The 27,661-nt window shown below is 38.5% G+C and overlaps 1 protein-coding gene across 1 annotated transcript in view; it reads left to right on the forward strand.

The window, feature by feature from the left end:
* SOX30 (SRY-box transcription factor 30) overlaps positions 1–22,206 on the forward strand; it is a 44,368-nt gene extending 22,162 nt beyond the window's left edge. Inside the window, exon 5 of the mRNA XM_040241435.1 lies at positions 21,825–22,206. Coding sequence (XP_040097369.1) covers positions 21,825–22,206 — 382 coding nt within the window. The remainder of the gene's footprint in view (positions 1–21,824) is intronic.
* Positions 22,207–27,661: the final 5,455 nt, after the last annotated feature.

The raw sequence follows: 27,661 nt of genomic DNA on the forward strand, positions 1-27,661 counted from the left end.
TTCAGCTTCAACATCAGTCCTTCCAATGAACACCCAGGACTGATATCCATTAGGATGGACTGGTTGGATCTCCTTGCAGTCCAAGGGACTCTCAAGAGTCTTCTGCAACACCAAAGTTCAAAAGCATCAATTCTTTGGTGCTCAGCTTTCTTTATAGTCCAACTCTCATATCCATACATGACCACTGGAAAAACTATAGCCTTGACTAGATGGGCCTTTGTTGGCAAAGTAATGTCTCTGCTTTTTAATATGCTGTCTAGGATGGTTGTAACTTTCCTTCCGAGGAGTAAGGGTCTTTTAATTTCATGGCTGCAATCACCATCTGCAGTGATTTTGGAGCCCAGAAAAATAAAGTCAACCACTGTTTTCCCATCTATTTGCCATGAAGTGATGGGACTGGATGCCATGATCTTCGTTTTCTGAATGTTGAGCTTTAAGCCAACTCTTTCACTGTCCTCTTTCACTTTCATCAAGAGGCTTTTTAGTTTCTCTTCACTTTCTGCCATAAGGGTGGTGTCATCTGCATATCTGAGGTTATTGATACTTCTCCCACCAATCTTGATTCCAGCTTGTGCTTCTTCCAGCCCAGCGTTTCTCATGACGTACTCTGCATAGAAGTTAAATAAGCAGGGTGACAATATACAGCCTTGATGTACTCCTTTTCCTATTTGGAACCAGTCTGTTCCATGTCCAGTTCTAACTGTTGCTTCCTGACCTTCATACAGGTTTCTCAAGAGGCAGGTCAGGTGGTCTGGTATTCCCACCTCTTTCAGAATTTCAGAACTGATTTCAGATTTCAGAACTGAATATCAGGAAGAGACTAAAAACCATATTTCAAATAATTAAAGAGGACTTCTGTATCAGCCAAGATTAGGGCTGAATCTACCCTCATCTGAAATGATATTTTAAAAAAAGGCAAAATATACGGTTTTCAAGACACTGTTTATCAGCAATGAATATGAAGATCCTTGAGAGAGAGAAAATAAATGAGGTAAACCTTGAAATCTCCCCTGCTTACTGGCCTGGAAACCATGGAAGGAGACATGGAAACAGGAAGGAGCAACACATGGAAACCATGGAAAGGAGAGGAGGAGGAAACCACAGGAAGGAGAAACACAAGGAGATGCTTGTAGACTCGCCAAGTTGAGGAGATAGAACCGAGAGTCCAGTGAAACCAAGTCAGCTAGAATTCTTGGGACAGAGTACTTGAGAGAAGAAGGTTGCACAGTGCAAGAATTCTGAATCTCTGCATAGGTTCCTTTTTGAGTATTCAGCTGAATGCTGATCAGCTGATGCATGTGAGGAATATTACCCAAGATTGGTGAAAAAACTGTCCAACAAATCAGAGACAGCATTGCCCAGCAATCACACCAGGCTGGGAATATTTCTTTTTCTCACCAAACAGATTAGAAAACCTTGATGGGATATTGACTACTTGGAGAGTCTTGTTTTAGGTAGATCTAGACTAAATGTTGCTATGGTTTTATCTAAAATTCTTAAAATCAAGACCTGAAGTGATCAAAGTTACTGTTTTCAAGTAACTGTATCTAAAACAAAGCTTAAGGATATTAATAGAAATAGTAGGATTATAAGGATAAGAGAGAGGGAGTTTCATTTCTGAAACAGTACGAGGAGTTCTGTGAACCTACTGCCAAGCAAACAAGCATAACTGGTAAAAACTATTTTTAAAGACCAACCACTTAAATTCTCTGGGAAGTGTCCTAAGGGCATATAGCAGATAAGGAAACATGTATTCAAGAATACACCCTAAAACTTCGTAAGAAGAGCAAGAGTCTATGACACTTGGGCCATGAAGGCAGTGGCAACCCACTCTAGTACTCTTGCCTGGAAAATCCCGTAGATGGAGGAGCCTGGTAGGCTGCAGTCCATGAGGTCACTGGGAGTCGGACACGACTGAGTGACTTCATTTTCACTTTTCACTTTCATGCATTAGAGAAGGAAAAGGCAACCCACTCCAGTGTTCTTGCTGGAGAATCCCAGGGACGGTGGAGCCTGGTGGGCTGCCGTCTATGGGGTCTCACAGAGTTGGACACGACTGAAGTGACTTAGCAGCAGCAGCAGCAGCACCCTCAGTTAACTTGATGGAATCCAACTCTGAGTGGCCAAGAAGATAGCTTTCTCTCCCCTCAGCTCCTAATCAAGGGATACAATATCTTACAGAGAGATGTAGCATTTCTCATCCTCTCTAGCTCTTAGTAAAGAGATTAAATTCATGGCGAGTATGACCAAGAGGTTGGGGGTTCCTTTCCTTTGTTCAGCACCTGCTAACAGGATAACTGTTCAACTCTTAAGGATGACAAACAGAGTACTGTGACCCTGAGCATCCTTGATCCAGGTCACTTTTAGAAGAGATGTTCTATGCTGCCAGAAGAAAACCAGAAATTTTGCCATAAGAATAGAGAGCTCAGAAACTCTCTCCAAAGGAATTTGACTTTTCTGAAACAGTGTGGGGAAGTTCATACCTAAGGATATTCTTGAAAACAAGGAAATTCTGGTGGTAGGCAAATAAAAGAGGCATCACTTAATCAAAACTAAGAAGCTAGGGACTTCCCTGAGGGTCCACTGGTTAAGATTCTGGCCTTCCACTGCAGGGGGTAAGGGTTTGATTCCTGATCTGAGAACTAAGACTAAGAATCTAACTCTATGCCAGCTAGTACACAAAAATCTAGGGAAAGAAATGCTAAGAACCCTCCTGCAGTCAGAACAAACCTCAGAGACGTCTCAAAATTGACCCCTGTCTGAATTTAATTGGATCAGACTATGGAACAATCTCTGCCCCAAGACATTTTGAAACCTTGGAGCAATTAGCCAGCAATGAGTATAATCCTCAAGCTGTATGTAATGGCAAATGAATCAAAGAGCTTAACATGAAAATCAAAGAAAGAGATAGAGTCCTGCTAAAACCATTATCATTCTAGGGTGACTATTCATGTCCAAATCTGTGCCCTCTAAGAAGTGACACTCAGGGTTTACACTGCAGAGGAAATACACTTCACTAAAATTTCAAGTCAAAAAAAAAACAAGCAAAACAAAAGAAAACACTAGACCTGGAAAAGTTAAAGAGAGTTATTGTCCCGAATTCCTGAAAGTTATTGCTCCTGAGTTACTGAAAATGTCCTGTTTTCAACCAAAAATTATGACATGCAAAGAAAAGGAAAGCGCCATTCATACATGGAGGAGAAAAATAAGCAACAGAAGCTACCTGTGGTAGGGCTCATATCTCAGATTTAACATAGGCTTCCAAGATGTTATAACTATATTCAAGCAATTAAAGGAAACCATTTTTAAAGAAGTAAAAGAAGTTGTGATGATGATGTCTTTTCACAAATACTATCATTAAAGGCGTAGAAATTATAAAAAGAACCAAATGGAAACTCTGGAATTGAAAAGCACAATAACCAAAATGAAAACTTCACTAGAGGGGTTCAAGAGTAAACTTGAACTGACATGAGAATGAATCAGAAACCTTGAAAGTTGACTGGTAGCAATTACATAACCTGAAGAATAAAGAGAAAAAAGAATGAAGAAAAATGAACAGAGCATCAGAACTGTCATCATTAAATGCACCAATGTATATATAAAAGTATCGGAAGGGAGGAGAGGAAAAGCAAAAAGTATTTGAAGATTTAATAGCTGAAGACTTCTCATATTTGATGAAAACTATTATACATTTAAGAAAGCCAGGAGATCCACAGAGGGCCACATCATAGTAAAATACTGAAATCTGAACCAAAAGAGAAAGTGAGAGAGTCAGCCAGATAGACACTCATATCATGTACAGGGAAACCCCAATAAAATTAACACCTGACTTTCCATCAGAAGCAATGGACGCTAGAATATATATTTGAAGTACTGTAGAAAAACTCCAGTCAACTAAGAATCTTATATTCGGTGAAGCCATTAAAAAAAAAATTAAGCCAAGGTAAAGACATATCTGAGATAATCCAAAACTGAGATTGTTAGCACATTTGCATTATGAGAAATACAAAGGGAGTTCTTCAGGCTGAAAGTAAATGATCTCTACTGGTAGTTGGGATAAAAAACCAGAAAATGCTGAAGAGCCCCAGGAAAGGTAAAAATACAGTTACAAAAGATAGTATAAGAAACCTAAAGTGGAGTAGATATATATATACATACATATTTATGTATATAACTTTCCTATATAGCATAAACTAGCTATAATTTACAAACAACATTGTAAATCAACTATATTCTAATAAAAGTTAACAAAAAATACTATAAGACAACATAAAGGCTGTATGAATCTTCTTTCGACTGGTTTGAAAAGCAGTTATCCCAAAGAAAGGCAATGCCAAAGAATGCTCAAACTACCACACAATTGCATTCATCTCACACGCTAGTAAAGTAGTGCTCAATATTATCCAAGCCAGGCTTCAGCAATACATGAACCGTGAAATTCCAGATGTTCAAGCTGGTATTAGGAAAGGCAGAGGAACCAGAGATCAAATTGCCAACATCCACTGGACCATGGAAAAAGCAAGAGAGTTCCAGAAAAACATCTATTTCTGCTTTATTGACTATGCCAAAGCCTTTGACTGTGTGGATCACAATAAACTGGAAAATTCTTCAAGAGATGGGAATACCAGACCACGTGACCTGCCTCTTGAGAAACCTATATGGAGGTTAGGAAGCAACAGTTAAAACTGGACATGGAACAACAGACTGGTTCCAAATAGGAAAAGGAGTACGTCAAGGCTGTATATTGTCACCCTGCTTATTTAACTTCTATGCAGAGTACATCATGAGAAACGCTGGGCTGGAAGAAACACAAGCTGGAATCAAGATTGGCGGGAGAAATATCAATAACCTCAGATATGCAGATGACACCACCCTTATGGCAGAAAGTGAAGAGAAACTAAAAAGCCTCTTGATGAAAGTGAAAGTGGAGAGCGAAAACGTTGGCTTAAAGCTCAACATTCAGAAAACGAAGGTCATGGCATCTGGTCCCATCACTTCATGGGAAATAGATGGGGAAACAATGGAAACAGTGTCAGACTTTTTTTTTTTTTGGACTCTAAAATCACTATAGATGGTGATTGCAACCATGAAATTAAAAGATGCTTATTCCTTGGAAGAAAAGTTATGACCAACCTAGATAGCATATTCAAAAGCAGAGACATTACTTTGCCAACAAAGGTCCGTCTAGTCAAGGCTATGGTTTTTCCAGTAGTCATGTGTGGATGTGAGAGTCGGACTGTGAAGAAAGCTGAGCGTCGAAGAATTGATGCTTTTGAACTGTGGTGTTGCAGAAGACTCTTGAGAGTCCCTTGGCCTGCAAGGAGATCGGTCCTGGGTATACTCTGGAAGGAATGATGCTAAAGCTGAAACTCCAGTATTTTGGCCACCTCATGCGAAGAGTTGACTCATTGGAAAAGACTCTGATGCTGGGAGGGATTGGGGGCAGGAAGAGAAGGGGACGACAGAGGATCAGATGGCTGGATGGCATCACCGACTGGATAGATGTGAGTTTGAGTGAACTCTGGGAGTTAGTGATGGACAGGGAGGCCTGGCGTGCTGCAATTCATGGGGTCACAAAGAGTCGGACTCGACATGAGCAACTGAACTGAACTGAAAAGCAATTATATAAAACAATATGCAAATAATAATTTTGGGGACCATAATATATAGAAATATATTTGATAATAAAAGCAGAAGGAGTTGGAGGCAAAGTTGTTTTGGATAAGGAAATGATAGCAGATGGTCACTTGAATCCACAGGAACAAATTAAGAGAACCATCAGTAATGCATGAGAAGGTGAATATAACAAACTTTAGGGACCCCTGACAATCCAGTGGTCCATACTTCTACTGCAGGAGGCTTGGGTTCAGTTCTTCATCAGAGAACTAAGATCCTGCATGCTGTGAGGTGCAGCCAAAACTTAAGAAAATAAGTAAAAATGAAAAAAAAGAAACTTAAGAATATATACTTGCTTTCCTTTCTCTAAGTTTATTTAATAGGCATAAAATTATGTAGTAATCATACCAATGTATTGCTGGTTTTAGAACACATATAGGTTTAATTTATATAACAATAATAGTACAAAAAGGAAGAAGAAGAATAGCTATATACAAGCAATATTCTGTATTTCTTGGAATTGTTAGTAAAAATCTGAAGTTGATTTTGATAAGGTAAGATGTATATGATTAATGCTAGAGCAACCACTAAGGAAATAGTGGAAAAGTTATTAAAGGAACTAAAAAGTTACAATGGGGAATATTTACTTCGTGCAGTAAAGAAGGAATAGAAGGCAAAAAGGGAAATATGAGACACATAGAAAGCAAAAACTAAAGTGGCAGACATAAATCACATTAAATGTTAATGATTAAATAATCAAAAGGCATATATTGTATAATTGGATAAAAATCAAGATCTTAATATATGTTATCTACAGTTAACACTTTATAGACAAACTCTTTCAAAAAATAGAAGGGACTAATTCCATGAGGTCAGCATTGCTTTGATAGCAAAAATCAGAGAAAAACAAACACAGTAAAGAAAAACTACAGGTCAGTATCTCTTTGAGAGACAAAAATGATCAACAAAATACTAGCAAACTGAATTCAGCAGACTAACAAGAGGATTATACACCATAAACAATTTAGATTTATTCCAGGATTGTGAGTTGTTTGAAAATCAAGACATTTGGAAATTGATTAATGTAATATACCATATGAATTAAAATCAGGAACAAAACTACACTATTTTTTCAAGAAGATTTTTTCCAGAAAAAAGCATTTGACATGAATGAACAACACTTCATGTTGAACGTGAAATATTCCAGCAAGCTAGGAATATAGGGAAACTTTCTCAACTAGTTAAAAACTACCAAAAAACACCTAGTTCACTTCAGTTGCTCAGTTGTGTCTCTTTGCACCCCCATGGACTGCAGCACACCAGGCTTCCCTGTCCATCACCCAACTCCCAGAGTTTACTCAAACTCATGTCCATTGAGTTGGTGATGCGATCCAACCATCTCATCCTCTGTTGCGCCCTTCTCCTCCCACCACCAGTCTTTCCCAGTCTTTTCCAAGGAGTCAGTTCTTCGTATCAGGCAGCCAAAGTATCGGATCTTCAGCATCTATCCTTCCGGTGAATATTCAGGGCTGATTTCCTTTAGGATGGGCTGGTTGAATCTCCTTGCTGTCCAAGGGACTTTCAAGAGTCTTCGCCAACACCACAGTTCAAAAGCATCAAATCTTTGGTGCTCAGCTTTCTTTATAGTCCAACTGTCACATCTATACAAGACTACTGGAAAAACCATAGCTTTGACTAGAGGGACCTTTGTTGGCAAAGTAATGTCTCTACTTTTTAATATGTTATCTAGGTTGGTAATGGAGAAGGCAGTGGTAACCCACTCCAGTACTCTTGCCTGGAAAATCCCATGGATGGAGGAGCCTGGTAGGCTGCAGTCCATGGGGTCGCTAAGAGTCAGACACGACTGAGCGACTTCACTTTCACTTTTCCCTTCCATGCATTGGAGAAGGAAATGGCAACCCACCCCAGTGTTCTTGCCTGGAGAATCCCAGGGATGGTGGAGCCTGGTGGGCTGCTGTCTATGGGGTAGCACGGAGTTGGACACAACTGAAACGACTTAGCAGGAGTAGCAGCAGCAGGTTGACAATAGCTTTTCTTCCAAAGAGCAAGCAAGAAATTAGAAATTTCTTCTAATTTCCTTGCTGCAGTCACCATCTGCAGTGATTATGGAGCCCAAGAAAAAAGTCTGTCACTGTTTCTACTGTTTCCCCATCTATTTGCTATGAAGTGATTAGACTGGATGCCATGATCTTAGTTTTCTGAATGTTGAGTTTTAAGCCAATTTTTTCACTCTCCTCTTTCACTTTGATCAAAAGGCTCTTTAGTCTTCGCTTTCTGCCATAAGGGTGGTGTCATCTGCATATCTGAGGTTATTGATATTTCTCCTGGCAATCTCGATTCCAGCTTGTGCTTCATGCAGCCCAACGTTTCTCAAGATGTACTCTGCATATAAGTTGAATAAGCAGGGTGACAATATACAGCCCGACATACTCCTTACACTATTTGGAACCAGTCTGTTGTTCATGTCCAGTTCTAATTGTTGCTTCCTGACCTGCACACAGAGTTCTCAAGAGGCAGGTAAGATGGTCTGGTATTCCTATAGCTTTAAGAATTTTCCACAGTTTGCTGTGATCCACACAGTCAAAGGCTTGGTCACAGTCTTAGAGGAGAGTCAAAGGTGTAGTCAATAAAGCAGAAGCAGATGTTTTTCTGGAACTCTCTTGCTTTTTTGATGATCCAACTGATGTTGGCAATTTGATCTCTGGTTCCTCTACGTTTTCTAAATCCAGCTCAAATATCTGGAAGTTCATGGGTCACATACTGTTGAAGCTTGGCTTGGAGAATTTTGAGCATTACTTTACTAGTGTGTGAGATAAGTGCAATTGTGCGGTAGTTTGAGCATTCTTTGGCATTGCCTCTCTTTGGGATTGGAATGAAAACTGACCTTTTCCAGTCCTGTGGCCACTGCTCCGTTTTCCAAATTTGAGTGAAGCACTTTCACAGCATCATCTTAGGATTTGAAATAGCTCAACTGGAATTCCATCACCTCCACTAGGTTCATTTGTAGTGATGCTTCCTAAGGCCCACTTGACTTCACATTCCAGGATATCTGGCTCTAGGTGAGTGATCACACCATTGTGATTATCTGGGTCATGAAGATCTTTTTTGTATAGTTCTGTGTATTTTTGCCACTTCTTCTTAATGTCTTCTGCTTCTGTTAGGTCCATACCATTTCTGTCCTTTATTCTGCCCATCTTTTATGCAAAGTTCCCTTGGTATCTCTAGTTTTCTTGAAGAGATGTCTAGTCTTTCCCATTTTGTTGTTTTGCTCTATTTCTTTGCATTGATCACTGAGGAAGGGTTTCTTATCTCTCCTTGCTATTCTTTGGAACTCTGCATTCAAATGGGTATATCTTTCCTTTTCTCCTTTGGCTTTCCCTTCTCTTCTTTCCTCAGCTATTTGTAAGGCCTCATCAGATAACCATTTAGCCTTTTTGCCTTTCTTTTTCTTGGGCATGGTCTAAACCCTGTCTTTTGTACAATGTCAAGAGCCTCTGTCCATAGTTTTTTCTGCAGTCTATCAGATCTAATCCTTTGAATATGTTTCTCACTTCCACTGTATAATTGTAAGGGATTTGATTTAGGTCATACCTGAATGGTCTAGTGGTTTTCTCTACTTTCTTCAATTTAAGTCTGAATTTGGCAATAAGGAGCTCATGATCTGAGGCACAGTCAGCTTCTAGACTTGTTTTTGCTGACTGTAGAGAGCTTCTCCATCTTTGCCTGCAAAGAATATAATCAGTCTGATTTCAGTTTTGACCATCTGGTGATGTCCATGTGTAGAGTCTTCTTTTTTGTTGTTCGAAGAGGGTTTTTGCTATGACCAGTGTATTCTCTTGGCAAAACTCTATTAGCCTTTGTCCTGCTTCATTCTGTACTCCAAGGCCAAGTTTGCCTGCTACTCCAGGTATTTTCTTGACTTCCTACTTTTGCATTCCAGTCCCCTAGAATGAAAAGGACATCTTTTTCGGGTGTTATTTCTAGAATGTCTTGTAGGTCTTCATAGAACCATTCAACTTCACCTTCTTCAGCATTACTGGTCAAGGCATAGCCTTGGATTACTGTGATATTGAATGGATATTTGCCTTACAAATAGCTGAGAAAAGAAGAGAAGGGAAAGCCTATCCTAAAGGAAATCAGTCCTGAATATTCACTGGAAGGACTGATGCTGAAGCTCCAATACTTTGGCCACCTGATGCGAAGAACTGACTCCCTGGAAAAGATCCTGATGCTGGGAAAGATTGAAGATGGGAGAAGGAGATAACAGAGGATGAGGTGGTTGGATGGTATCACTGACTCAATGGAATGAGTTTGAGCAAACTCTGGGAGTTGGTGTTGGACAGGAAGGCCTGGCATCACAAAGAGTTGGACATGACTGAGCGACTGAACTGAACTGAATTGATTCTTGCCTGAGAACCCAATGAACACATGAAACGCCAAAAAGGTAGGACACTGAAAGATGAACGCCTCACATCGGCAGGTGCCCAATTTGCCACAGGAGATCAGTGAGAAATAACTCCAGAAAGAATGAAGAGACAGAGCCAAAGCAAAAACAGCACCTGGTTGTGTATGTGACTGGTGATGGAAGTAAAGTCTAATGCTGTGAAAAGCAATATTGCCTAAGTACCTGGAATTCATTGGTTCATGAATCAAGACAAATTGGAAGTGATCAAACAGAAGGTGGCAAGAGTGAACATTGATATTTTAGGAAGCAGTGAACTAAAATGGACTGGAATGGGTGAATTTAACTCAAATGATCATTATACCTACTACTGTGGGCAAGAATTCCTTAGAAGAACTGGAGTAACCCTCACAGTCAACAAAAAATACCTAACGTTATACTTAATGGCAGAGACTGGAGATCAGCAAGATCCAATTAATATCAAGAATAAGACACAAATGTACATTTTTGTCACTTCTATTCAGTATTTTTTTTTTTTTTGAGGTTTAGTCTAGGACAATTGGGCTTCCCCTGTGGCTCAGATGGTAAAGAATCTGTCTGCAATTAAGGAGACCTGTGTTCGATCCCTGAGTTGGGAAGGTCCCCTGGCGAAGGGAAAGGCTACCCACTCCAGTGTTCTGGCCTGGAGAATTCCATGGACTGTATAGTCCATGGGTTTGCAAAGAGTCAGACACGATTGACTTTCACTCTCACTACTCCTAAGTCACTTCAGTCATGTCCGACTCTGTGTGACCCCATAGACGGCAGCCCACCAGGCTCCCCCGTCCCTGGGATTCTCCAGGCAAGAACACTGGAGTGGGTTGCCATTTCCTTCTCCAATGCATGAAAGTGAAAAGTGAAAGTGAAGTCGCTCAGTCGTGTCTGACTCTTCACAACCCCATGGACTGCAGCCTACCAGGCTCCTCTGTCCATGGGATTTTCCAGGCAAGAGTACTGGAGTGGGGTGCCATCGCCTTCTCCGTCACTATCACTAGTATAGGACAATTAGACATGAAAAATAAAAGGTATAAAAGGTAATGGCACCCCACTCCAGTACTCTTGCCTGGAAAATCCCATGGATGGAGGAGCCTGGTAAGCTGCAGTCTATGGGGTCGCACGGAGTCAGACATGACTGAGCAACTTCACTTTAACTTTTCACTTTCCTGCATTGGAGAAGGAAATGGCAACCCACTCCAGTATTCTTGCCTGGAGAATCCCAGGGACGGGGGAGCCTAGTGGGCTGCTGTCTATGGGGTTGCACAGAGTCAGACATGACTGAAGTGAGTTAGCAGCAAAAGGTATCTAGAAGGTATCTAGGTTGTAAAAGAAGGAGTAAAATTTTATTTATGTATCACACAATGTTATATACAGGAAGTCTTGAGGAATCCATAGAAAAGCTATTACAAGTAACACAAGAATTCAAAAGTCTTCAGGATATAAGACCTATATATATATATATATATATAAAAGAATTGTATTGCTATACAGTAACAATAAGTAAACAGAAAATGAAATTGAGAAAACAGTCCCATTTACAATGAAATGAAGAGTTTAAAAACCTTTGGAATAAATTTAGCAACATAATCTCAAAACTTTGAAAAACATGAAATACTGTTGTGGTAGAATGTCACAAAGAGTTGCACAGTGGGGATCTCTAAGACTCTACCTCTCCACTGAAGCAATAATTATGTTGGCAAAAACAGTGTCAGAATCATCTGAAGAGGTGTTTAATGAAGAAAGAAGCTGCTAAATTTTGATAAGATAGCATTGTGGAATTTTTGCCACAACTATCCCTGGTTATCTTGTTCAGTGATGGCCAAGGAGATGGTGACTCATGTTCCTCGTGTGACTTGTTGCTATTAGAGGAGGCAACACAGACCTTGTTCTTAAGGAGAGCGTTATGATTGTGCTTTTTGACCTGTCTGGTGACTTCCTGAGGAGTTGGCTCAGGGGGAACCTTAATTTGACTCTCCTAAGAACTCCCTTAGGGGTGGGGTGGCCTCCCAGCTTGTGTTTGTGGAAAATATTTAAAGGTGTAATACTATCCACAGCTGCCTGGGTTAAGGGACAACAGACAGGACAAGCAGCAGACAGACTGAAAAAGCCTAGAAGAAATTGGGGGGGAAAATCTTATCTGTAAGAAACTCACTTTATTAAATAAACATGGTAGTGCTCGCTTTGGCAGCACAAACACTAAATAAACATAGTATTCACTGAGCAGATTTTAACTTTTTTTGTTTTTGGCTACATCATGTGGCATGTGGAATCTTAGTTCCCTGACCAGAGATTGAGCCTGTGCACCCTGCAGTGAATGTGCAGAATCCTAACCACTGGACCACCAAGGAATTCCCACAAGAGACTCACTTTAGATCCAATGACACAAATAGGTTGAAAATGAAAAAGAAACAGATATTCCACGCAAATAGTAACCAAAAGAGAGCTGAGATGGCTACAATAATATTAAACAAAATAAACTTTATGTTAAAAATTGTTACAAGAGACAAAGTCATTACATATTTTGTTTATCTCTCTCTATTTTGGCTATGCACGGTCTCAATTCCTTGACCAGGGATTGAACCCAGGCCGCAGCAGTGAAAACCTGGAAACCTGAATTAATCGATAGGCCACCAGGGAACTCCCATATATTTACTTTAAAACATTAAAAAGATACAGCAATTATAATTACATATGTATATGATAGCTACTCTATATGAAGCAAAAATTGACAGGATTGAAGGGAAAAATCCACAGTTACGTAATAATTGTTGAAGACTTTATTTTTTATTGAAATGTAATTGACATTAGTTTCAGGTGTACAACGTAAATTTTTTTTTTTCTTGTGATGAGAATTTTAAGATTTAATCACTTAGAAACTTTCAAAAATACAATTCGGTATTATTAACTGTAGTCATTGTGCTCTACATAACATCCTGAGGGCTTACTTATTTTTTAAATAAAAAGTTTGCGTATTGTGACCACCTTTACCCATTTTGCTCACCTCTCACTCCCAATCTCTGGCACCACCCAACTGTTCTGTATCTATGAGATGGGTTTTTTTGTTTGGTTGGTTTTTGTTTTTAGATTCCTCTTATAAGTGAGACCAAATGGTTTTTGTCTTTCTCTGACTTACTTCACTTAGCATAATGTCCTCAAGGTCCATCCATTTTGTGGCAAATGGCAGCATTTCCTGATAGCATTGTGATGTTAATTTGTATTTCCCTGATAATAGTGATATTGAGAACCTTTTCTTGGACCTGTTGGATACCTGTAAGACTTCTTTGTGGAAAAAAAAAAAAATTGTCTATTTAGATCCTCTGCCCATTTTTAAATGAAGTTTTTTGGGGGTTTTTTTTGCTATTGAGTTATATGAATTCTTCATAAATTTGGATATTAATTCTGTATCAAATGTTTTGTATGGTTTGCAAATGTTTTCTCTCATTTGGTAGGTTGTCTTTTCATTTTGTTGATGGGCTTCCTTTTAGTATGGAAGCTTTTTAGTTTGATGTAGCCCACTTGTTAATTTTTGCTTTTGTTGCCTTTGCTGTTAAATCCAAAAAAAATCACCAATTCAGATGTCAGGAGCTTACTGCCTATGTTTTCTTCTAGGAGTTTTAAGGCTCCAGGCCTTATGTTAAAGTCTTTAATCCATTTTGACTTGAGTTTTCTGTATGATATGTGCATTTAGCTATCTTAATTTTTCTAACACCATTTATTGAAGTTACTGTCTTTTCTCCATTGTCTATTTTTGTTAATAGCTATGAATTAATTAGCCACATAGGCATGGGTTTATTTATAGCTGTCTTTTATGTTCCACTGAGCTTATGCATTATTTTTATGCCAATACATACTGTTTTGCTTACTATAGTTTGAAATCAGAGATTGTAATGCTTCTAGCTTTGTTCTTCTTTCTCAAGATTGTTTTGACTATTCACTGTCTTTTGTGTTTCCACAAAAAAATTGGGATGATATGTTGTTTCTGTGAAAAATGCCACTGGATTTTAATAGGTTATTTCATTGAATCTGTAGATTGCTTTGGATAATACAGACATTTTAACAGTATTATTTTTTCTAATTCATGAGCACAGAATAATTTTTCATTTATTTGTGCTTTTTTCAATTTTTTTCATCAGTGTTTTATAGTTTTCAGTGTATCCGTCTTTCACACCCTTGGTTAAATTTATTTCTAGGTATTTTATTCTTTTGGTTGCAATTGTAAATGGGCTTGATCTTCTTAATTTCTTTTTCTGGCAGTTTGTTGTTAGTATATAGGAATGCAGCTGATTTTTGCACATTGATTTTGTATCCTGCAGCTTTACTGAATTCACTAATTAATTCTAACAGGTTTTTATTTTTGGATGACTTTTTAGGGTTTTCTAGATATATTATTGGGGCTTCCCTGGTGGCTCAGATGGTAAAGCGTCTGCCTGCAATGCAGGAGACCCGGGTTTGATCCCTGGGTCGGGAAGATCCCCTGGAGAAGGAAATGGCAATCCACTCCAGTACTCATGCCTGGAGAATTCCATGGATGGAGGAGCCTGGTAGGCTACAGTCCATGGGGTCGCAAAGAGTCGGACACGACTGAGCGACTTTACTTTGACTCACTCACTCAGATATATTATTATGCCATGTGCAAATAGAGACAATCTTACTTCCTTGTTTCCAATACAAATTCTTTGTATTTCTTTTACTTACCTAACTGCCCTGGCCATGGCTTTTGGTACTATGTTGAATAAAAGCAAGAGTAGGCATCCTTGTTTTGTTCCTGATTTTAGAGGGAAAACTATAAACTATTAACCATTGAGTATGATGTCAGCTATGAATACTTTATATAATAATGGAAGATCATTCATCTAAAAATGGATGAAGGGCAAAAAGGAAATAGAAGACTCTATGAATCAACTAGATCTAACAGATATATATGGTCTGAACCCAACAACAGGCTATACATTCTTAACAAGTGAAAATGGTATATTCTGTAGGATATGCCATATGTTAGATCACAAAACGAGTCTCAGAAATTTTTTAAAGTTTGAAACCATACAGAGTTTCTTTTCCAGCAATGATGGAATGAAACTAGTCATCAATAACAGAAAGAAAAACTGGAAAATTCATAAATATTGGAAATTAAACAACACACTCTTAAGCAACCAATTAGTCATATAAGACATCATAAGGAAAATTAGGAAATACACTGAGATGAATAAAAACACAACATACCCAAACTTAAGGAATTATATAACAGAAGCAGTGCTGATAGAGGAATTCATAGCTGCCCTAGCCTACATTTAAAAAGGAAGATCTCAAATTAACAACCTAATTTTATGCCTTAAGGAACTAGAAACAAAAGAGCAAATAAAACCCAAAGCTAGTAGAAGGAAGGACATAATAAAGATTAGAGATAAATGGAGTAAAGAGTAGAAAAACAATAGCTTAATGAAGTAGAGAAAAAAAAGTAAAAAAAAAAATTACCTTTTTGAAATGATAACAATACTGACAAACTTTTATAGCTAAGCTAAGAAAAAAAGACATAAATTACTAAATCTATAGTAATGAAATCTATAGAAATGAAATCAAGTACATTATCCTGATCTCACAGAAATAAAAATGATTATAGGATAATAATTATAGAATAATTGTACACCAAGTTAGAAGACATAGATGAAATGGCCAAGCACATGAATTACCAAAACTGGCAATGGCACCCCACTCCAGTGCTCTTGCCTGGAAAATCCCATGGACAGATGAGCCTGGTAGGCTGCAGTCCATGGGGTCGCTAAGAGTCGGACACGACTGAGCGAGTTCACTTTCACTTTTCACTTTCCTGAATTGGAGAAGGAAATGGCAACCCACTCCAGTGTTCTTGCCTGGAGAATCCCAGGGAACCTTGGGGGCTGCCGTCTATGGGATCGCACAGAGTCGGACACGACTGAAGCGACTTAGTAGCAGCAGCAGCAGTAGCAGCAGCAGCCTCCAGAAGAAATAGAAAATCTGAACCAGACTTATCAAGAGATAAGTCTTGACTAAATATATCAAGAGATTGAATCAGTAATTAAAAACCTCCCAACAAAGAAAAACCCTGGATTTCTTCTTCACTGGTGAATTCTACTAAAGTTTTAAAGAAGAATTAACACTAATCCTGCTCATATTCTTCCAAAATATATAAAAGGGAATGATTCTAAGGCCAGCATTACTCTGTTACCAAAGCCAGAAAAGGACATCACAAAAAAGAATATTGCAGGTCAAAATGCCTTTTGAATAGAAACATGACTGACAAAATACTAGTAAGCTGAATCCAGCAGTGTATTAAAAGGATTATATGCCATGACCAAGTGGGATTTCCCTCAAGAATTCTAAGTGTGATTTAACATCAGAAAATCAATCAGTGTCATATTCAATACACTTCATTAGAACAATGAATGAGCAAAACCATTTTATCATCTCAACTGGTGCTGAAAAAGCATCTGATAAAATCCACACCTTTTCATGATAAAAATTAATTCCTGATTTCAAAACTTACTCAGCAAAATAGGAATAGAAGTTCTTTTATATGATAAAAGACATTTATCAAAAACCTACAATTAACATTATACTCAATGATGAAGGCCCAAAAGCTTTCCCTCTATAATTTGGGGAACAAGATAAGGATGTCTGCTCTCACCACTGCTCTTCAACATGGCACTGGAAGTTCTAGCCAGAGCAATTAGGCAAGACAAAAACGCATTCAAATTAAAGACATTAATTCAAAATTGCCTCTTTTCACACATGATCCTATATATGGATAATCTTATAAATAGAAAGTCCTAAAAAATCCACAAAAATTTATTAGAGTGAACGAATGAATTTGGCAGAGTTGCAGGGGATAAGATCAATTTACAAAATTCAGTTGTATATTTGTACACTAGCAGTAAGCAAACCAAAAAGGAAATTGAGAATGTAATTACTTTTTATAGTAGCATTAAAAAGAGTAAAATATAGAGGAATAAATCTCACCAAGGAAGTACAAAACTTGTAAACTGAAATCCATAAAACACTGCTGAAATAAATTAGACTGAAGTAAATTGGAAGGTATTCACGTATATGCATTGACAGACTTAATTATTAAGATGACAGTATTTCCCGAAAGGATTTGCAAAATCAGTACAATCCTTTTGAAAATCCCAATGACTTTTTTTTCCAGAAGTGGAAAAGCTGATTCTAAAATTTATATGGAATTGTAAGTGATCTGGAATAGTAAGAAAGAATCTTAAAAAAGGAAAACAAAAATGGAGGACTCACAATTCTTTGCTTCAAATTCCACAATGCTATTAATACTTAGTGTCAAAAAATGTGTTATCAAGAGGATGAGGGGACAAGCCACAGATTAGGAGAAAATATTTCTGAAAGATGTATCTGATAAAGGACTGTTATCTAAATATACAAAGAACTCTGAAAACTCAATAATAAGAAAATGAACAACCCAATTAAAAATGGACAAAAGACCTCATCAGGTACCTCAGCAGAGAACATAAAAAGATGACAAGCATAGATAAGATGCTCCACATCATGTATCATTAGGGAATTGCAAATTTAAACAACACTGAGTTATCACTATGGTAGTGCTTTCCCCACTACACCACGGTGCTTCTGCAGTTATTCATTTTCATCTATGTAACCTTTTAGGATTATTCTTGTCTTTGTTCTCCAGATATAATACTAACTTGTTTTACCACACCAGTATAGCCATGTGATGTTTGCATTACAGCACACTTTAGCACATATCAAGTATATACTACTTGGATTTTAGATTTTTTTAAATTAAATTGTCCACTAAATCTTGTGATTTGGTGTCTTGCCTATACTGAGTCCTGAAAGACTAGTTAGTAGGTGAATTGTTTCTAGCTGAAGAGAAGAAGACTTTGTGGAGGAAGTTGATTTGAGTCCCCCCTTGTAATATTTGTTAGTTGTTCAGTTGTGTCTGATTCTTTGAGACACCCATAGACTGTAGCCTGTCGGGCTCCTCTGTCCATGGAATTCTCCAGGCAAGGAAACAGGAGTGGGTTGCCATTTCCTTCTCCAGGGGATCTTCCTGACCCAGGGATTGAACCTGTGTATCCTGTATTGTGGACAGATTCTTTACTGTCTGCACAACCAGGGAAGCCCGGAGGTTTGTGACATGTGCTGCTGCTGCTGCTAAGTCACTTCAGTCGTGTCCGACTCTATGTGACCCCATAGATGGCAGCCCACCAGGCTCCCCTGTCCCTGGAATTCTCCAGGCAAGAACACTGGAGTGGGTTGCCATTTCCTTCTCCAATGTATGAAAGTGAAAAATGGAAGTGAAGTCGCTCAGTTGTGTCCGACCCTTAGTGACCCCATGGACTGCAGCCCACCAGGCTCCTCCGTTCATGGGATTTTCCAGGCAAGAGTACTGGAGTGGGGTGCCATTGCCTTCTCCGTGTGACATGTGCAGGAGGCAATTATCAAGACCATCCCTAAGAAAAAGAAATGCAAAAAGGCAAAATGGTTGTCTGAGGAGGCCTTACAAATAGCTATGAAAAGAGGAGAAGTGAAAAGCAAAGGAGAAAAGGAAAGATATACCCATTTGAATGCAGAGTTCCAAAGAATAGCAAGGAGAGATAAGAAAGCCTTCCTCAGTGATCAGTGCAAAGAAATAGAGGAAAACGATAGAATGGGAAAGACTGGAGATCTCTTCAAGAAAATTAGAGATACTAAGGGAACTTTTCATGCAAAGATGTAAAGGACAGAAATGGTATGGACCTAACAAGCAAAATATATTAAGAATAGGTGGCAAGAATACACAGAACTATACAAAAAAGATCTTCATAACCCAGATAATCACAATGCTGTGATCACTCACTCACCTGAAATTTGAAGTCAAGTGGGCCTTAGGAAGCATCACTACAAACAAAGCTAGTGGAGGTGATGGAATTCCAGTTGAGCTATTTAAAATCTTAAAAGATGATGCTGTGAAAGTGCTACACTCAATATACCAGCAAATTTGGAAAACTCAGCAGAGGCCACAGGACTGGAAAAGGTCAGTTTTCATCCCAGTCCCAAAGAACGACAATGCCAAAGAATACTCAAACTACCACACAGTTGCGAGCATCTCACACGCTAGCTAAGTAATGCTCGAAATTCTCCAAACCAGACTTCTCAGTTCGTGAACTGTGAACTTCCACATGTTCAAGTTGGATTTAGAAAAGGCAGAGGAACCAGAGATCAAATTGTCAACATTGGTTGGATCATCAAAAAAGCAAGAAAGTTCCAGAAAATCATCTACTTCTGCTTTATTGACTACACGAAAGCCTTTAACAGTGTGGATCACAACAAACTGTGGAAAATTCTGAAAGAGATGGGAATACCAGACCACATGACCTGCCTCCTGAGAAATCTGTATGCAGGTCAAGAAGCAACAGTTAGAACTGGACATGGAACAACAAACTGGTTCCAAATGGAGAAAGGAGTACGTCAAGGCTGTATATTGTCACCCTGCTTGTTTAACTTCTATGCAGAGTACATCATGAGAAATGCTGGACTGGATGAAGCACAAGCTGGAATCAAGATTGCTGGGAGAAATGTCAATAACCTCAAATATGCAGATACCACTGTTATGGCAGAAAGCAAAGAAGAACTAAAGAGGAAAGAGAAAGGGAAAGAGAAGAGTGAAAAAGTTGGCTTAAAACTCAGCATTCAGAAAACGAAGATCATGGCATCTGGTCCCATCACTTCATGGGAAATAGATGGAGAAACAGTGGAAACAGTGACAGACTTTATTTTGGGGGGCTCCAAATCACTGCAGATGGTAACTGCAGCCATCAAATTAAAAGACGCTTACTTGGAAGAAAAGTTATGAGCAACTTAGACAGCATATTAAAAAGCAGAGATTACTTTGTCAACGAAGGTCCGTCTAGTCAAAGCTATGGTTTTTCCAGTGGTCATGTATGTATGTGAGAGTTGGAGTATAAAAAAAGCTGAGCGCCAGAGAATTGATGCTTTTGAACTGTGGTTTTGGAGAAGACTCTTGAGAGTCTCTTAGACAGCAAGGAGATCCAACCAGTGCATCCTAAAGGAAATCAGTCCTGAATATTCATTGGAAGGACTGATGCTGAAGCTGAAACTCCAGTACTTTGGCCACCTCATGCGAAGAACTGACTCATTTGAAAAGACTCTGATGCTGAGAAAGAATGAAGGCAGGAGGAGAAGGGGACAACAAAGGATGAGATGGTTGGATGGCGTCATCGTTTTGATGGACATGAGTTTGAGTAAGCTCCGGGAGTTAATGATAGACAGGGAGGCCTGGCGTGCCGCAGTCCACGGTGTCGCACAGAATCAGACCCCACTGAGGGACTGAACTTTGTGAAATATTTGTGGAATATGAAGTGTGTGGAATCCAACAGATGGAGAGACATAAAGGTGGAAGAGCTCCGGAGCCAAGTCATAGTGTTAGTAGCTTCTAGTACTATGTGTTCAGCACATATATATTAAATTAAAATGCCTGAATGAGGCCGTGGCAATAGGAATGGAAATCTGGAACGTTTCAGAAGCCATGCTCCATATTTCTAATATTGAACCTGGGTCAAGTCTCTAGCATTGGAGATGTGGGTTAGATCACCACCACCGAAGAAACCCTACATTTCCAAAGAAGTTGAGATTGGAGTCTATTAGTTGCACTTACATTTTTAAAGGGAAGGAAACAAAGTTAACCTTTAAAAGAGAAGTGGGAGCATGAAATGAAACACCCAGCTTGTCTTGGGTTTTGTTAATGAGCATGGTAATTATATTATCTGTCACTCCTGGGGGAGGAAATGGCAGCCCACTCCAGTATCCTTGCCTGGAGAATTCGTGGAGAGAGGAGCCTGGTGGGCTATATATATATATAGTTCATGATGTCACAGGGTCAGACACTACTGTGTGACTAATGCTTATCTGTCACTAGATGGAGTCCATGAGTCCAGGCAAATTTTGGATAGACTTTTCTGTATATCTCTTCCTATGATTCCTGTTTTGTGCCTTTGAAGTGGAGAGTAATACTTTATTTAAAAAAAACATTGACAAGTAAGCTTGAATGGCAGAATTTTAGATTTGCCTTAAAAGAATAACCATTAGTTTTAAAACAGCAAAATAATCTTTTCAATTCTTCATATCTCCATTCTCCAAATTTTTTTCTTTTTTGAGAAACAGTCTGAAAAATTACAGCTGAATATCAGTTCTAAGTCATTCTAGTATTGAGTGTTTTTAATATAATTCATTACTGAATGTGAATTTAAAAGTTAAATTGTTATCCTCTGAGTGCCCTCCCTCCACCCCCAAGAATTCTTGGTTTCAACCAGTTTCACATTTCCCCCACCATAAGGTTTGTTTCATTAGTAGTAAGAACAATTGTTACACTGCTTAGCAAGTGTCAGTTTTTAAGCAAGCACAACAGGTGTCTGCATTTCTAAAACCTTACATGGCATAAAGTGTGAGAAAAAGGACCAGATAACTGTTAATAATTTTTATTTTATCGAGGCTACCAAAAGATATGAAGTCTGAGGCTGATGAGAGATAATAGTTACAAGCTTACTTTGCCAATTATTTTATGTTAGGACTAGGCAACATGTGGATGAATACATGAAGTGGTTGCAAAAAGTTATCTTGGGAGCTCTGTAGGCTCCAGAGATGGTGTAGTTAAACTTGCTCAATTAATCTGCACACAAGACAACATGTGGGCAATGTATGATGTAATTCCTTTTTTGTCTTTCTGCTACAGCACGTGCCCTTATAGTCGGCCTCCCTTTGGCTATGGAAATTTTCCAAGTTCAATGCCAGAATGCCTTGGTTATTATGAAGACAGGTACCAAAAACATGAGGCTATGTTTTCAGCTTTAAATAGAGACTATCCTTTTAGAGACTACCCAGATGAACGTGCTCACAACGAAGATTCTCGAAGTTGTGAGAACATGGATGGGACTTCTTACTGTAACAGTCATAGCCACAGTGGGGAAGAATACTTAAATCCCATGCCTCAGCTGGACATTGGAGCCTTGGAGAATGTCTTCACAGCCCCGACATCAACTCCCTCTAGTATCCAGCAAGTCAATGTCACTGACAGTGATGAGGAGGAAGAAGAAAAAGTGCTCAGGAATTTATAATTTTAAAACAAATATGCACAGAAAATAAACATTTCTTAAATATATTCTGGGTCACTTGGTATGAGAAAAAAAAGCCTAGAATGCTTTGCTGAGAGTTTTCAGCCATGATTTGAGTAGTCAAAACCAAATGCAATTTATGCCTTCATAAAGTTTTGATTAGTGAAACTGGAGTCTGATGTTTCATCATAAGAATATTTAAGATATGAAGTAGTTTATTTTTATGGCTGAAATTTGCATCAGCATATATTATCATTACTTTATCTTGGAATGTGCAAAATACTGAATCCTCACAATTATATGTGAGAGGAAAGGGAGTGTATAATTTGTCTTAAGTGTGATTTGTATTTTATCTCAGGACGCATTTATTTTTCTTTATATGATTTTTTGGTTTGGTGTTTATGTAATACGAATATTTCAATTTTTATGTAACATTTTAAAAATGTTTTGATAACTTTTAGTAGTAAATTGGGACTCAGTTACTAAATTTAATTTACACTAATAGCCAATTATAAGTTGCAAATGTGTTTTAATGGAACCTGAGTAATTCCTTCAGCTAAATTAGCCATTTCTGTTCCTAAACATTTTTATCATCTTTTTTGGATATATTTCCATTTGGTGTGCATTGTCCTGCTTTTGTTATAATTAAATAAACATAGAGAAAATTGTTCTTGTTGGATGTTTTCTTATTAGGGAATAGAAGTAAGCCATGAAGCTGTATCAGTGAAGATGGTGTGCACATATTCTGGTGCCATTTCCAAACTCTTTACAAATTGTACCTATGACTTAAGCACTCCCCTCGGTGGAAGAGCTCTTCCAAGTTTGGTTCAGGCAGTTGTCTTTAAAACCATAGAGCTTATTTAAGAGCACGTGGGATTTGTTTAATTCACAGTGAGCAAAAGAATTCCATTTGCAGTGTGACTTCTTGGTAAATACCCACTTATGAACAGAGAGAACCATATTAGAACTGGATTGGAACCACCAGAGCTGGGATCAGGGTAGAAGAGATCTATTAATACAAGACACAAAGTGAATTGATGATTAGAAGTAACCACAAACCAATATACCTTTCCCTCAATGATCTATATAATTTATGCAAATTGAGATTTTTTTTTTTTTACTTAAAACTGCTTGGAAGTTGTGTAGGGATACCTGTTTTAAGCTTCCAACTTCTTCCTTTACTAAGCCTGTATTTGTCTCTTAAGCAAAGGCTGTTAATGTAATATATTTCATCAACCATAGACTTATTATATGTAGCATTTCCTTTTCCCAATAAAATTTTTATTTTCATATTTTATATTTATTATTACTCTGTGCAGTGTTATGTGAATGTGGTTAAGGACCCAAACTTGAATTTCTTGGTAGAGAATGAACATGTAACTTCATGTTGGAACTACAGCACATTTAATGTCTATACCTGACAGATGTCTACACCATTGTATGTGAGTTTGAGCCATTTTATCCCATCTCATTTTAATAACACCTTAGTGACTAAACTGGGTTTAGAGTAACTTACTCTTTTTTACTGAAGTATAGATTATTTACAATATTATACTAATTAGTATTAGATGTACAACATAGTGATTCAGTGTTTTTATAGGTTATACTCTATTTAAAGTTATTATAAAATACTGGGTATATTTGTTCTGTACACTATATCCAGTAGCTTATTTTATACGTGGTAGTTTGTACCTGTTAACCCCCATCCCTATTTTGCCCTTCTGCCAATTCTTCTCCTCACAAACTAATTCTCAATATCTGTGAATCTGTTTCTGTTTTTCTATATTCATTTGTTTTATATTTTAGATTTCTCATGTAAGTGAAAACATACAGTATTTGTCTTTCTCTATTTGACTAATTTCATTAAGCATAATAAGGAATTACCTGACAGTCCAGTAGTTAGGACTGTGGGCTTCCACTACAGGGGGCATGGATTTGATCCCTGATCAGGGAACTAAGATCCTGCATGCTACATGGCACAGCCGAAAAAAAAAAGCATAATACTCTCCAACTCCATCCATGTTGTTGCAAATTGGCTAAATTTCATTTTTTTCTTATGACTGAGTAATATTCCATTTTGTGTGTCTATGTGTGTGCTTGTGTATCCTTATCCATTCATGTATTGACACTTAGGTTGCATCTGTATCTTGGCTTTTGTAAATAATGTTGCTGTGAACATTGGGGTACATGTTTCTTTTCAAATTAATGTTTTCATTCTCTTTGGGTACATAACCAGGAGTGGAATTGCTGGGTCATATGGCGCCTCTATATTTAGTTTTTTGAGGAATCTTCATGCTGTTTTGCACAGTGGCTTTACCAGTTTACATTTCTACCAATAGTGTAGTATGTGCTAAGTTGCTTTCAGTCATGTCTGACTCTTTGTGACCACATGGATTGTAGCCCACCAGGCTTCTCTGTCCATGGGATTCTCCAGGCAAGAATACTGGAGCAGGTTGCCATTTCCTTCTCCAGGGGATCTCCCTGACCCAGGGATTGAACCCACATTTCTTATGTCTCTTGCATTGGTAGGCAGGTTCTTTACCACTAGCGCCTCCTGACTAGGGTTTCCTTTTCTGCACATCTGTGCTAACATTTGTTGTTTGTAGACTTTCTGGTGATAGCCATTCTGAGAGGTGTGGGACAGTATTTCCAACAGAACTTGTTCTTACAAATTGGTTGGGGGAATGCCTTTGTAAAGCAGTGGAATAATATAGAGCATGGTTCAGTATTTCCGAACTCTGTCTTTAGGCTAGTCCTGCACTGCAAATTCTAACCCCTCCATCTTCATTTTAATGACTGTTGAGTCAGGGCAACCCTTTTTTAATCTTCTCCCTCCTCTTCCTTAATTCTGGGAACAGAAGTCAGTTAGATGGTTTATAGATCTACAGTATAATTTCGGCCGGGAAATATGGGTATCTCTTAGGTGAGACAATATCCAGTAGCAGTTAAGCATGCCTAGATACAAATGCCCATATCTGCTCATTTATAGCTCTTCAAACCATTGTTAGCTCTGACTAGAGACCCTATAGACTAAACAGAGTGCTGCCCTAGGAATGAATTCATTTGCCTCTCCAAGTTGTCAGAGTGAAATTCTCCAAGCTGGAAACTACAAGTGCATTCTAATAGGTTTCGATGCCTTGTTCATTCCTATTATAAATTGGAGGTGCTTCTCTGGTGTTCGAGTGGTTAAGAATCCACCTTGCAATGCAAGGGTCACTGGTTCGATCCTGGTGCAGGAGGATCCCACATGCCATGGAGCAACCAACCCCATGCACCAAACTACTGAAGCCTGCACACCTAGAGCTCATTCTCTGCCACTGAGAAGCCACTGCAGTGAGAAGCCCATGCATCACAACTAGAGAGTAGCCCCTGCTTGCTTCTCAAAAATCTTGCCATGAAGAACTATGTTGACCTCAGTTTATCTTGTGCTTTTCTACCTTAGCTTGAATATACTTTTTTCTATTTATTTGTTTTAACATAATGTCTACTAACAGAATCCACTCTGGAAAATGCTACTTATAGTTGGTTGCTTCAGTTTTCAATTGCTGGCTTCCAATTTGGTTTTCTGCATTAACTGGAAAAATCCTCAAATCCTTTACTGAAAGAAGGTGGTGGCTCATTAAACTGTTTTCTCCATTAAGTATCTGATGGTCTTAAAAGATTGAAGAGCTCAAACTTAGAGTTGTTATAAATTTCAATTGTCCACTAAACTGACTTTTTAATGAAAGTTGATACTGCATCCAAAGCTTCAAGTGGACAAATGTATTAAATTCCCATATAAGTATATTTTTCACAGTGAAAAACAGCTGTCAGATGGATTATTTCTGAGCCAAAAATACAAGTACTTTTGAAAGTACTAGTTTGGAATTTTTATCATTTGATGTCAAAATAAAGTTCTGGGGATTCAATGCACAACTTGCAGTATCTTAAAGAGATATAATTTTGAGGTGAACAATGTTAGTCTGAAAAAATCTAGCCTGTGTGTTAGGATAGATTCTACTGAGGAACATCCTTTTCCAGCGTTCTGAATCAAAAGAGATTCCAAGGGCTTCAACTATAAAACTACTTTTCTGTAAGCAAGTTACTTTCTAGTTCTACTTGATGAGAAGTTCCACATCCTCTAGACAGATTTACCCTTTATCTCTACCTTCTTCCTTCTAACTGCCTGACCTAACCCTACATGTCTTCTTTCTGATGCGTAACACATAGGAATCTTAGTTAACTTTCCACTAAATGATGAATGCTTGCAGGAAAAGTGGGGAGATGGAGATGTAGGAGGAGAACTGTTTGGTATACTTTTATACCTCCAGCTTCTCTGAAACCACTTCAGGAAATGTTTTGTTTCTAAAAAATAATGAACAGCATTTTATATGTATTATTTTTTCAAAGGAAGAGCTTCCAAAAGCTATGTTTTCGCCTGTATTACGTTGGACATGGTCTGTGGAGGCTGATAAGTCCTCCTGGAAAGGATCTTTTCTTTTAAGCTGTGCATAATCTCTTGGGTCACAGTAGTGGAAATGTATAGGATGACCAATGGTCCTGGTTTGCTCAGAACTGAGGGGCGAGGTTGAGGGGGAGGGGAGGATCTAGGACCAGTGCTAAAACCAGGAAATTCCTGGGCAAATTGAGATAAGCTGATCATTCTAATGATTAAACTGAATATTGGATCATTTGGATCTATGTAGATCTACACTTACGCATGTTGTGCTATGCAGTTGTAGAGTTTGAAATTACTGAACTTCACTCACGAAAGCAGATTATAGCTGAACTTGTGTCAGGCCTATTCAAAGGGTGTGGGGTAAGTGCCAGGATACGTAGAGCCTGTAAGAGAACTGGAGACACATAGCTCTTAGTACCTGGGGTGCTTTTATCAGACAGCTTCAACCTTACTGGAAAACAAAAATGATCAAAGCTGTACCTTTTAGTGATATTTCACTTTATAAACCAGAGAGTGAAAGCATTGTTTTGAATATGGAGTCTTTGTTTTAAACTTTTTTTACCATTTCCCCAAGAATGATAGTGGAATATTGGCCAGAGTCTTTTGTTGTTGTTCAGTTGCTCAGTTGGGTACAACTCTTGGTGATCCCATGGACTGCAGCACTCCAGGCTTCCCTGTCCTTCACCATCTCCCGGAGCTTGCTCAAACTCATGTCCATTGAGTCGGTGATGCCATCCAACCGTCTCATCCTCTGTTGTTCCCTTCTCCTCCTGCCTTCAATCTTTCCTAACATAAGGGCCTTTTGCTCCTCTGTCCATGAAATTCTCCAGACAAGAATACTGGAGTGAGTAGCCATTCCCTTCTCCAGGGGATCTTCCTGACCCAGGGATTGAAGCCACATCTCCTGAATTGCATGCATATTCTTTACCATCTAAGCCACCAGGGAAGCACCCTCCAGAGTCTTTAGTACAATGCAAATCTGGGCTGTTTGGGCACACCTAATATTCTAACTCTATAGTT

This window comes from Oryx dammah, unplaced genomic scaffold (assembly GCF_014754425.2).
Source record: "Oryx dammah isolate SB20612 unplaced genomic scaffold, SCBI_Odam_1.1 HiC_scaffold_5, whole genome shotgun sequence".
Lineage (NCBI taxonomy): Eukaryota > Metazoa > Chordata > Mammalia > Artiodactyla > Bovidae > Oryx > Oryx dammah.